This window comes from Anopheles moucheti, chromosome X (assembly GCF_943734755.1).
Source record: "Anopheles moucheti chromosome X, idAnoMoucSN_F20_07, whole genome shotgun sequence".
NCBI classification, from domain to species: Eukaryota; Metazoa; Arthropoda; class Insecta; order Diptera; family Culicidae; genus Anopheles; species Anopheles moucheti.
In genome coordinates, this window is record NC_069142.1 from 1,331,672 (window position 1) to 1,344,370 (window position 12,699).

The window sequence follows — 12,699 nt, forward strand, 5'->3', positions numbered from 1 at the left end:
GAAACGTGTATAGACAAAAAACAAACCCACTAAAGAAGACATTTTCTTTTATGTTCTAAATCGTTCGGAACGCGAATTGCGTGACGCGATTTTTGGGGAAGTTTATTTTGCAGTTTCCTCTACATCCGTACAGTATGCTGTTTGGTGTTTCATCCCTGGGCCCCTGAACCTTGCGCTGGCTACTGCGGTTTATTATACTGGCGCCGGGCAGGGAAAGGATTGCCACCGTCCGCACGGCGCAGCACTTCCGCGTACGAGAGATCCAATTTCTGTAGTTTGTGCAGGTGTTGGGAGGCGGACGAGGGCCGGAATTCAACCACATCCTCACCTTGGGCATCATCCATTAGATCAGCATATCGGTTACGAAGTCCCGAGGAGTTCCGTTTCTTCTCACCCGACCGTCGGGATTTGGGTGGCATTGCGTGACTCGTGTTGGCAACATTGGGAAGGGTAGAGGCACCCACGCCGTGACCGTCCGGGGCAGGTTGGCCCGGTTTAGGTATGGCCCGGTTGTAAACGGTCATCGAGTTACCATTCCATTCGCCCGGCACGGCGGTGGCACCGTCCCGTTCCGGGTTCCACGGGCGGAACGAGGGCCGGTTCTTGCGGGCGCTTCCTGTGCGAGGCGGTGTCGGTGGAGTGAGACCAACCGTTTGGTTGCCCTCTCGCCGATGGCTTCGACGGCGTGACTTGCGCTTGTGTACACCGACCGTTACCGAGATGTAGTCTAGTTCGGCCGGTAGCGCGTGTCCATCGGCAGCACCAGGCAATGCATGCTGCGGATGGTGCTGTAGTTGCTGTGGTTGGCGTTTGGTCGCATCGTCGGCGAGATGAAGTTCCGTTGGTTTCGGTTCCTCTTCCCCATACCGACAAGCGGCCTTCGCCTGCCGAGCGATTCGCCGACGTTCTGACTTAGTGATGCATTCGGACATAGCGAAGGACTGTTCGCTGACGGCGGAGGATGAGATGAAGCTGACCGTCTCATCGTCGTCTTCCTCTTCCTCCTCTATACCGAAACCGGCTGGCGGTTCTTCGTTCGCAGGCGTTACTGGTGGTACCGGATTGGTTGTACCTCTACCCGCCACTACACCACCGATCGGTTTCGTATCATCCAGAAGTGGAAGCTGATCGCCCTCATCACGATTTTCGGCCGCCTTACGCAGCACGCTAAATATCTCCCGGAACAGCTCGCGATGCGCCGGACTGAAGCGGAACCGCGAGTCGATAGCGCTCTCATCCTCGTAGATACTGAATCGCCAGTCCTTGCCGTCCGCGATCGTGCAGAGAAAATTGCGCGGGCTCTCATCCGTCTGGGTCGCCTTGTTGCTCACCTCGTCCGAGTATCCGGAGCTCGCGGTTTCGGTTTCGGAGCACTCGGTTGCTGCTACTGCAGCTGCCCTGATACCCTGATGCTCGCCCGCATGCCGTTCCTGTGGATCGCAGGCCACGATGGCGGGATTGAACTCGATCATATAGCGCGGTGCCGGTTCACCATCAACCGTATCCACCAGCAGCTGCTGCGGCTGACAGCTATCGACCGGAGTGTTGTTACCAGAGCCGACCGTTGTTGCAGTCGCTCCCGCTGATGCCGTCGTCGCCTTCCGCACAATTGGTTGCCGATGAACCTCCAGCAGTGCCTCATATTTTTCCACCAACTCGCGGTATGGATTAGTCGGACCGGCACATTCGCTTGCGGAAAGATCCAAGCTATCCGGTTTCGTCGGAAGTATCTGCAACACATAATAGGAACGAAATGTTTATATCAGTATTATGCTCTGTTATGTACTTCTCATATCTTTCGGAATAACCCTTTCAAATATTCCAAATATAATTTCTATAATTTCTCTATCTCCCTCCCTCTCTCTCTGACTCTCTGTACTCTTTTGAAACTAATAAATCAAAACATTAGATTGTAAAAAGTAATATTTTTACGTTTTACGTGTATTCTTCCAATCATTTGTTTTAAACTCTTCGCTTTGTTTAGTCTGTTGTTACAAAATAATAAACACCACTTATTTTCTTATTAGTATTTTATGCAAAAGGTGTAAGTGAGTGTCGTTATAACTCTTAAAACAAAGTAGCAAATAGTTATCCAACAAATTATACATACATACAAACAAATATACAAAATAAAAAAATACTTATCTAGCAGGATCAACAGGAACAAATATAAAGAATGATGATCTATAGCAAAAGCAATCCACCTACATTTAGCAGCTAAAAAAATCTACACATAACTCCGGCTAGTAGTGTTAATATTTTGTTTTACAATTTACAGTGACATCATGAGGATTGCTTTTGTGTAAGTTACAAAGGGTAATCATCGGTTAAATACGAATTGGTTTATGCAAGCACCCTGTCAGCGCCCGTTTGGCCCTATCATTAAATTACTGTTTCCTTCTTTAAACTTCTTAAGATCTGCTTTGTACATAGAAGAACCTTTACTCGTAGTCCCGTAGTGCTGAAATATTCGTGCGAGTTACTGATAAAAAAAGAAACATTTCTAGTTTTGTAACAATTTCACTTCATGTAAGATAAATGCATGCAGAAAGCTGTACATGCATTATAAAGTGAATCGACCGAAAGAAAAGCATCCGATCCGAAACTATGTCGGCACTGCTGGAATTTAGATTTTGTGATGATTTACAATGTCCTTTCCGCACATTCTATAGACAGTTGAGCTGCTCGTACGCTGGCAGGCTTATCAGCTGATGTATGAGCAGCGCGGGTCGGTACAAATAATTTAGCATCCGCTTGAGGATGGTGAACTTGCGGACTACGAGCAACCAGAGTTCGATCAAAAGCCTAACGATATTAACGGGCAGCTCATGCAGATATTTAGACGAATGTGCACATATTGAGCAAGTTTTGGCCTAGAAAAAGAAAACGAAGAAGAAGAAACAAAAAGAAAGAAAGAAAGATATAAGATGACACAACAAAACAAAACAAGGCAAACAAAATAGTAAACAACAAAACGATTCAATTGAATGGACATAATTGATGGAAGTTTTTTTTTGCTTTTTTCTTGCGCTTTCGATGCGGTACATCCCGAGGGGGTGAGGTCAAGTTTGTTTGACGGTAGTTAGGGATTGTCCAGTACAGTAGCCGCCATTCAACAGTCTCGAAATACTCGAGCAGAAGGGTTGCCCAATTTGGAACGATACCCATACAAATTATGCAAGAAAGACTGGTGCTGCGGGTGTTTCATACATACTGATAGATGCGTGTAGTGCTGAAGTTAGTTAGATTTTCTGCTAGTTATACTTTTGACGGTTATTATTTTACACGTAAATATAACTTATTACCATTAGATAGCACAAGCAAATTATAATAAATACAAAATTATGCATATACAACAATAAGGAGAGTGGAAGAGAGTTAGTATGTGTGTGTGTGTGTGTGTGTGAGAGAGAGAGAGAGAGAGAGAGAAGACAGAAAGAGGAGGAATAGTATGTGTACATAAGTTTTGTTAACATGATTCTTCAGACCTAATGGGAATGAGGTCTCAAATAAATCGTCAGATGTTAGATAAATAGCAAAAAGAACATGTTTGCAGATCACTTCTTTGATCACTTTAACTAAAATAAACTGAAAAGGATAAAAATTGGTGAACTACACGGTCAGAGCAAGTAAATTTGTTGAAATTCTTAAAGCTGCCCAATCGTACGGTACCTCCATCGTGACAGATGACCGATACACTTTCGGTATGTCCACGTTGTGGATGAGATCCATCAGGCTGGCATCATCGTCCTCAGTGCCAGTAATGATGGAATCGTTGTCCGGTTGCTCTCCTAGGTCTCGCAGGCATCTGGTACACACCTGTCCTTGGCTGTCCGCGTAGAAGAAGGTGTTTGAGTTATGCCGTTTTGTTGCGTTTGCATAGCACCTCCATTAACCACTTACCCGAACTCCGCAAGCATTGACAGCTCATCATGCACGGACTTTATTTCGGAGGATCGCGTATTTAACAGCTTCGACTGGAGTGCCGTATTTTCCTGGGCAATTGCCGCCAGCTGCTCTTCCAGTTCGCCCACCTTGCCCTGCTCGGACAGCAGACACTTTTGCGTGCGTTGAAGCTCCTGCATAATGCGCAGGACCTCCTCATTATCTTCGCTTAGTATGTGTTCCTCCGTACAGGTTCCATCATCCCTGTCGTCTTGATTGTCGTCACCATCCTGGCACGACGGAACGGTACCGCTGTTCTTCGCCGCTGCAGTGGACATTGTTTTGTTCTGTTGACACTGGAATGGAAAACGTATCGAGAATCGATTAATGAGGAAGTTGTAGCAAACAGTACCCAGTGTTTGCGCCACTTACTGTTTCGGCTTTTTGTCGACTGGTGCTATCGTCCCCTTGCGGCGAAACAACAGGTATGGCGTCTTTCGATGCATGGCTGGTTTGGCTGTTGAGTTTAATTATTGCCAGTCCCGGTGGCTGTTGCTGCTGCTGCTGACTGAGCAACCGTTCCGTTTGCTTTGTCCTTCGATCCGCTTCGGCTTGCCGTCGAGCATCTTCGAGCGATCGCGTCAGTTCTTCTACTTTGGTTTCTAAGCTCTCTATATTGCTACACAGCCTAGAAAACAGTCGTCAATGTAAATTAGTCTGCCGTCGTCGCTGGAATATGTTTCGCTTCCGTGCTTGGGACACTCACTGTTTAACATGCTTCTTCTCCGCTTGATACTCGAGCGCAAGTTTGTACTTGTCCCTCTCCAGATCCTGAATGCTCACTTCCAGCTGTTCGTAGATCTTCATCCGCGAGTCGTTCACCTCCCGCAGGGCAGCATTCTGTTTTGTTAAATACTGCAATTAAAACCGAAATACAATAAACCAAATACTCTCTGTGTTGTGTTTTATTGGTAGTCAGCATTCTGCCATGTATGGCAGTGCATCCGCCATGTATGGAGAATCTCCAATAGTCCCTCCGTATGCAGACTCCGTGAAGTCTCTCGACTTTTGAGGTGCCATATTGGCGTCTGGTAATCATTAAAGTGAGCCGCGAGTTTGCTGTTGCTATTTAATTTGGTTTTGCAACCAATTTAAAGATGTCATTGCTCACCTCTATTTCCTGTACATGATCCTCAATAATATTCTGATGGTGCTTCAGAGTTGCTTCGAGCTCTTTGTTTCGTTCTAGTAGCGTCTTTCCAAGTTCTGCTGCCAACTGCAAGTCTGTAAAAAAAAGTTGGAATACCATATATTTCAGTACAATAATATTTTCTGAACTATTCTACCCACGACATTTGTGTAAAGCAAATGAATAACTTCAATGAAAGCCGTGCATTGTCATATGGGTACCTAATCTTCAATTAAATCGACTACGCTTACAAAATAACCACAAAAAAAGCATTTTATTTAGATAAAGTGATGTATTTTTTAGTGGTAGTAAAATTTGAAGTGTGTTAAATATGTTGGGAAGGTATTCTATCGATAAGTTAATTCATTTTGAAACCATAGTATCTCGATGAAAGCAACGTACCAAAAAAAATTACCCTCCTCAAGCGAAATAAAGGTCTAGGGTGCAATGTGCAGTGATATGGTGCAATGCTATCTATGGCAGTAACTAGACACACACTCACACTGTTTTAAAGGTGGTACCAAAGTACGCATATGTGTCTGTTCTGTATGTGTACGGTGCATTGTTTTATCGGATGAGAATTAAGCATTATTTTTCACCCGCTACGGTCGTTCTGTGTTCCAGCATTAGAGACATGGATGTAGATACCTAATGGCGTACATGTATGCGAATATGCATGCAGGTGTGAGAAACATAAAAAATAGCAATAACAAATTCAAAAAAAAAAACAAACCAAAACGATAACTGTGATGCAAATTGCGATTCCAAGGTGTGAGGTACGAACAAGCTCTTGTGGGTTTGGTAGTGAGGAAGATGCAAGTATGCAAAGGACATGCAAGCGCACACAAATGGAAGCCGAAGCTGGGATGGGAAACTTACCGTCCAGCATGTACTGTGAGCTTTCATCGACGAGATGCTCATCGAACACGTCGCTCGTTAGGCCGCTCATAATGTTGCCTTTAATTTTCCCCTATGTGTTTTTTTTCGCTCCTATATGAAAAACCAATGTACAGATAGAGCAAGTCCAGAACAGGATGTATGTGTGTATGTGTGTGCGTGTGTGTGTGTGTGTGCGCGCGCTTGTGTAGGAAAACCGTGAAAGCCAAAACGCCGAGAAGGTTCGCAAGTGGAATTTTAAGTCCTGCCGCCGAGGTCTGCAGTCGAAAAACTCAGCTGTCTCGTCCTTTTAGCGCATGGATATATTGAATGTGAAGGAAATGCAAGGACGAAAGTACATTTTACACCTCATGCCGCATTTCAACCGGCTGACAGTTGCGCATTTGTTAAAGATTTGATTCGAAGAAAACCTGAGGACTCCTCTTTAAAAATTACAGCTTTTTAGACCAACATTTGCAGAGTCGCGGACGAAACATTCCGATCTGTTATCGAATGTTGGAAAGGGGATCAGTATCGATGTACTGAATTTTTCATTGCTCACCGGCAATATTAAGGAGTTGCAAGTTAGGGCTGGGTAGTTGAAAATGCACACACTCACACGAAAACCTTGAGCACGATAAAACCAGGAGGGATAGGGTTCACCGTCCCCTTGCTGCAGGATTTTGGGCGATGTCTTTTTTTTCCCCGGTGCGTCCTAAGGCTGGACGCATTCGAACTGCTCGGTTGCTTGCTGTGTTGATGGACGTGATGTTATGGCCGGGGAGCTAACTAGACCCCATCAGCAATCACCAAATCCCGTACAATAAGTTAGCTGCCAGCTCGTGGTTCCACGCACAAGAAAAAAAACAACCAAAATACTTCACAAGCAAGTAGTCGCTCCCGCAAGCGTAACTCTCACTCGCCCGTATTGACCGCGTACGGACGGGCAACTGACGGGCAGACAACAACGAACTCTACCAACGTACGGACGAGTGTGCTAAGTGTGCCAGTGCTGTGCCCGGCAGTACACACACACACACACACATAACCGTCCGTGTGCGTGTCGCGTGTGCCACGCATGCCCAATTGAAGCCTACAAACGACGGCAGCCCTTTAACACGATGGGTCCCTCTTGTTTCCCACAGCTCTGTGTACACAACCCCCGAAGCCAAAATGTGAACGAAATGTAGCGAAACGACAGAGGACTACACGGGGACAGATGACATGGAATCATGGGATCTGCCTGCAAAACCCATGCGCACGCTCTCTCCTTGTTCGTTGGTATTGAAGCAGTCCTTGCCGCTTGCCTGTTTTGTCCATTTTTATATCTCTCTTCTGGGGAAGTTTGCCCGACGGGACCAATACTTATTACGTCTTCCGAGTTCCTACAGCTGCATATCAAACCTCGAAGTACTAAAGGGCAATCTAACCCTTCCATAGGTGCTACGTGGTGGTCAAGTATTATCAAGAATATATATTTGAATTTCAACCTTCTAGAGGATTTCCTCGAACCAAGAGACACCGGAGACCATAAATAATTTCAAACAAAAACCAGCATCTGACAACAAAAACATTAACGCTCGCAAAATGTTAGTGTTCATCAACATCAACATCAGCAAATGCTATATCTTGGTTTTTATAGCAACAGCTATTTTTTTCCTATCTGTATCTACACCACAGTATAATCAGGACAAGGTTGGAGCTAATTGAATATAATTACTAATAATGTAACTTCAAGTTGCGAATTTTTCTCCCTCATACACTAGAAGGTTATTCGCATTTTGGCCAGCCCCTAATGCGACAAGCTACGCATCGATTGCATCGATTTCGTTATCATCTCCAGCTGGCGGATCAGTGTCGCCTAAACGTCAACCGTCCGCTCTCGTGACCTGACTTGGCAACTGCATAACCAGTCATATTTCACCTCCTTTTCCGTACACCGCAGCCAATCATCTTCTCCGGGCGTTATCATACGCGCCCGTTTTGCAACGCAGACCGAGAGTTTCAACGTCATGTATATTGTTGGTGCTGCTGCCATGGTTGTACATTTCCGCTTGCCCTTTCGTTTATCGTGGGTTTGCGAAGTTTAGAGCTATTATCGTGCGATGAGGCGCGTTTGATCCCTCGTTCAACCGTGTTCTCCCGTTTCAAACACAAACAGTAGCTAAACCCCGATTGAATATTCCTCCCCATCCCGCCAATCAAGCACTTAAGATCGGTATCTTATCGTTCGGTGGGCAAACATATCGCTTGTTTTATTTTTGTTTTTGCACAATGCGTTTGTGAGTTGAATGTTGCAAATCGGATCGGTGAGCAGCAGTGTATTGCGATCGAGCTATTGCTTTAGGTGATTTTTTCCTCACTCGGGCGTATGTATCGCCTTTTTTGTTTTGTTGTGTCGAAGCACGTCCAGTGTATCGCTGATGAATGGTGGAGATCATGAAATGTATGCGACCGGAGTATTAGCACAGATTTGATTGCTGTGTATAATTACATCGCAGCAGCAACTCAGCTACAGCAATCGTTAGGTGATTAGATCAAGAGGTAACCGATATCATAAAAAGTATATAAATAAGGCAAAAAGCGTTCAACATAATACAGACTTCCAGCACGTGTGCACCTAAGGTTGATCAAGGTTAGGATAAAAATGACTGCAACAGTGCTGGATGCTGGGCACGAATATCTGAACCACAAAATCGGCAGTGGTTTAATGATGTCACGGTTTGGGAAACTAACAAACACTATACTTTTCGCAAAAGATCACTACGCACGCGAAGCGTTCCAAGCATGTCCGATGATGTCAGCTGTTTGACCAGTGGTGATTTCAGATGTTTACAATTGACGCAAACCATTAGCCATCAGGAAGATGCTTAATGTACTCATACCTTGAACACTGAACGCTCAAATAATGTACCTTGCCGGTTGACATTAAACAATACAGGGGAAAAAAAACAACAGCTTGATAGTTTGCTTGTGCACGTCATCACATGATCTTTGAGTTCATGTGGCTTGGACATCAGCTGCTTACACGTTACTCATGTGGAAATGGATGTACATTAGGTTGTTTTGTGAGAGCCCAAAGCTGACCTATATATCTACTTATGCCTTCCTATGCTAGTTAGGCCCGGTTACTGCCAGGAAATATGTACAAGATGAAGCTATTAGGGGTAAGCGAAACAAGGCAAGTAAAGTTAAACGATTAGTGCTCTTCTCATGTACAGATACATCACAGTGCGCATCTCACTCACTGTTCAGCTGTAGGACAAACTGTTGTACAACAGTGACCGATCAGCTGCTGCAGATGCTAGATCTTGATCAACTGTTGCTTATTTTACAATCGGCGACAGATAGGTTTTCTTTAGAATAGATGAGGTGAAAGGACGGCTAGACAAACTCGGGTTGAAGTTTGTAGTGGATATAGCTGGAACATCAGAATTTACAAACTTACCGGCAGTGTTCCACTTGCGGCAGTCCTTCTTGGTGAGCAATGACCACTCGAAGCTGAGGTCAGTGTTCGATGACATGGTGGTAAAGGTGATGGTGCTGCGGGTTGGCGATCGGCACCAGCTTTGACATTTGCATTCGATTTCGTTCGTCTGCTTTATAGCTGATCGCAGATCTTTCTTTCCGTGCGCGGTTTCGTCACCGTGTGCCGCTTGTCGGACACGCTCAGCTCGTGTTTGGGTTCGTTCGTTTCCCTTCCTTTACTTCAACTCCCAACCCAACACTATTGCATTTTCTATACAGGTTTTTTTATCGCAGCTCGCGGAGTTCACAGGCACTGTCTTTGCACTGGTGGTTCGCCTATGCCCTTGTCGACGAACACACCATCGAACGGGGCATTGGGGCGCGTGCGGATGGTTAGGCTTGGTTGCGATTTCCTCAAACCACTTATCAATGGGGTCGTGCTTTTTGGTACTTTTTCCTACGAAACAAGGACAGAAAAAGGGCCATAAGTATGTGAAAACTATTTCATTCAGAAAACGAAGATAACCGCAAAGCAAACAAAGGTTAAATACGTGTACGAATGTTCCGCCGAGACGAACGTCATGATATGCTGGTTTTGTTTGCCCCTTCTTTGCCGAATATATTAATTCAACCCGCTTTACTTCTTGGGCAACGCTTTCCAAAACGTAGACCAGCGGAATGGTAAGAGCCGTTTAATATAAAACAAACGACTTGCAAACAACTGCAAAATTTCGGTTTGCAGGCGAATACATTGCGCTACTGTCGCACTGGTTACACTGGTTCGGAAAGAAATGTGTCCGGTTCCTAGTGAAAAGAAGCACCAATCACCTATGAGCACTTTGCAGTCAATCACCTTGTGGGCGAGTTATGAAGTCACTAAAGACCTCACAAAAAAAACACCAATAAATCTGTTTCTTCAATATTTCTGCAACACTCTACACTGCGATCATTCGAAAACTGGTAAAAGTAAACCTAACCCCCCCCCCACCTTCCTAAGGTAAACCGAATGTACTGGCGCGTGAGATGCAGAGCGCTGCCAGCTCACCGTGCTCACTCACCAGCGGCGACTCACTTAACAACTCAACAGCCAGGGAACGGAGTGGCCGCCTGGAATTGGGAAGGAGTTATGGAATGGACGAAACGGCGGTGAACGGATGATGGATGGTGTCGTGTGACGCCACACGCTTTCTTGCCTCACAGCAGTAGCGCTCCGGCAGTGCTCTGGCTCTGGCCTTGAGATGAAGTAATAGTGATTCGACACTTTCCGTTTTGGTAGGCTTTTCTCTCTCTCTCTCTGGTTGGTTTTTCCTTTTTCTTTTGATAGTTGACGCATGGCTGCGGTGGAAGGGAGACTTGTTTGATAGTATAGGAGAAGAACCATCTTCTTATTCTTTTTTTATGAATGGTTTAATGGGCACCACTGGCACTGTTGGCTAGAAATGATCATCCACCTACAGACTATTTTGGAGCTTAACTACGGTGCGACAATGTTTGGAACGCATTCGGAAGATGATTTTGCAGCTGCTGTACGAGATCTGTGTGTATGGCGCTAGCAGATGTTGTAAATAAACAAATACCCGAAAACCCACCAACTAATTCACGTACTTCACCTATAACGCGAAGAAACGCAACGGCTATGTTGGAAGACAACGCCCCACTACCCCCTTGTAGACACCCCTTGGCAAAAGAGACATTGGAGATTGTCTAAAAAAACAAAAAAGGTTCATTGTCCAAAATGGCATCGACAGCAAGGTTGGGTGTCTGTTTGCCATGTTATTTTTTACTTCTTGTCTTACAGCGAAAGTGATAGTGCCAGCGGAGTTTCGTGGCAAACGTAAGTGAGCGATGAGGTGAAACGGGGCCTACCAGTCAGTGAGAAAGGTAGGTGCTGTTGGACTCTCCGGTGTGAGAAGAAACCAACGAAATAATGCTCCAATAGCTCAGCCATATTTATTCGCCTTTCGACAGCACGGCGTTCGTTTCCTCATCCCTCTGCTGGCCAATTCTCTTTCCATTTTGTTGTTGATGTTGTTATATTTTTAGCTAATGTTTCTGCTACTATTTTGCTTTCGAAATGCATCCGAAGCTTTCTCCCGCGCCACGGCTGCCACCCACCAGCCAGTCCACCATCAAAACCGGACACATACACCACACAACACACAACCGTCCACAGGCCGATGATCCCTGCACCTTGTGTTACATTATGGTTGCTGTGTGCGTGTATGTGTGTGTGGAGCGAATGGGAGGAAATTCGGGCGCTGATTGTAGGTCTAATGCACGCGTTTAAATCACCTACCGCTAATCAAAACCAATCCTATTCGGCCCTCCTGCAGTTTTCTCTCGATAGCCCGCTCTCACACACGCTTTCGCTCTATTTCCCTATCGCTTGTATGGCGTTTCAATTCACTAGCTGTTGCATTTCGCGTTGGATTTGGTCCATCGCTGCATAGGAATGCAACCTCCTCCAACCCGTCCCCCTCTTCGCTATCCCCTACAACAATCTCCTGCAACGCGTATACGCGGCAGTGCTGGCTTCTTGGTGGCGTTCGTGGCGGAACCCAGTGTTAGTTGAAAGATGAAAGAAAAGCAAATTACGATGTAAAATCTGGTACACCTTCTAACTCCGATCGTTCAGAAGGTGAGCCTGCACTTTAAAATGCGACACAAATATATATACACACACATTGATGCGCACAGCACGCCCATACACTACACAAACACACAAACACGAATTGCGGAGGGCACCCAAGTTGCTGAGCAATGGCGATTAAGGCGATGACGACGGCACAAATTGGATGTCCTTTTGACTTTTTGTTGTTACACTTGTTTCTTTTTTGTTTGTTGGAATTCGGATTGCTAGCTAATCGTAAAAGTCGTTGGCACACGGGTTGATTGGTAAATACTGCTTCCCGTAATGATGCGAGCGCATGGGCTCAGCGGTTTTGCCCAAGACCCGGACTAGGAGACGCACTAAAAACTACTCCAGCCAGACACCTCACGAGATGCAGAGCTCGCTTCGGACAAAATGCCTGCCCTGTCGTTGACCGACCGAAACGCGTCGTGCAAGCAAACCACCACTGAAACTCTCTCGCACGCACTCCCCACGATCAGATCAGGCGTGTCAAACCTTTAAAACATTGCACACTGCTTCACGCGTGCAGATAGCTCACAGTAACAAATACAATAACGAAAATAAAGTAATTTTACATTTTCATAGGCAAGTTTTACACAAGTGTAGCGTTAACAAATAAGAATCAATTGTAAATTAATATCAAAAGATA

The 12,699-nt window shown here is 45.4% G+C and overlaps 1 protein-coding gene across 5 annotated transcripts; it reads right to left on the reverse strand.

Annotated features, from left to right (window-relative positions):
• Positions 1–2: 2 nt before the first annotated feature.
• LOC128307393 (uncharacterized) lies at positions 3–12,428 on the reverse strand. Of its 5 annotated transcripts, none has more exons than XM_053045201.1 (8): positions 12,102–12,428; positions 9,399–9,875; positions 5,057–5,169; positions 4,652–4,800; positions 4,318–4,573; positions 3,904–4,241; positions 3,673–3,829; positions 3–1,730 (listed from the first exon to the last, which is right to left on the reverse strand). In XM_053045201.1, the coding sequence occupies exons 2-8, from the start codon at positions 9,472–9,474 to the stop codon at positions 180–182; spliced, it is 2,640 nt and encodes an 879-aa protein (XP_052901161.1). In that variant the 5' UTR covers positions 9,475–9,875; positions 12,102–12,428; the 3' UTR covers positions 3–179. The 5 variants fall into 5 exon arrangements, with proteins under 5 accessions (XP_052901161.1, XP_052901160.1, XP_052901159.1 ...); XM_053045200.1 differs by having other exon boundaries at positions 12,033–12,428; XM_053045199.1 differs by having other exon boundaries at positions 12,014–12,428.
• Between the last annotated feature and the right edge of the window lie 271 nt (positions 12,429–12,699).

What these genes read in the sequence shown, in the direction of transcription:
- LOC128307393 (XM_053045201.1), bottom strand. Translation starts at nt 9,474, where the DNA reads ATGTCATCGAACACTGACCTCAGCTTCGAGTGGTCATTGCTCACCAAG. An exon ending in CCGCAAGTGGAACACTGCCG is followed by an intron (nt 5,170 to 9,398) that starts GTAAGTTTGTAA and finishes TTTTTTTTACAG; the next exon opens with ACTTGCAGTTGGCAGCAGAA. An exon ending in TCAATGCTTGCGGAGTTCGG is followed by an intron (nt 3,830 to 3,903) that starts GTAAGTGGTTAA and finishes CTACGCGGACAG; the next exon opens with CCAAGGACAGGTGTGTACCA.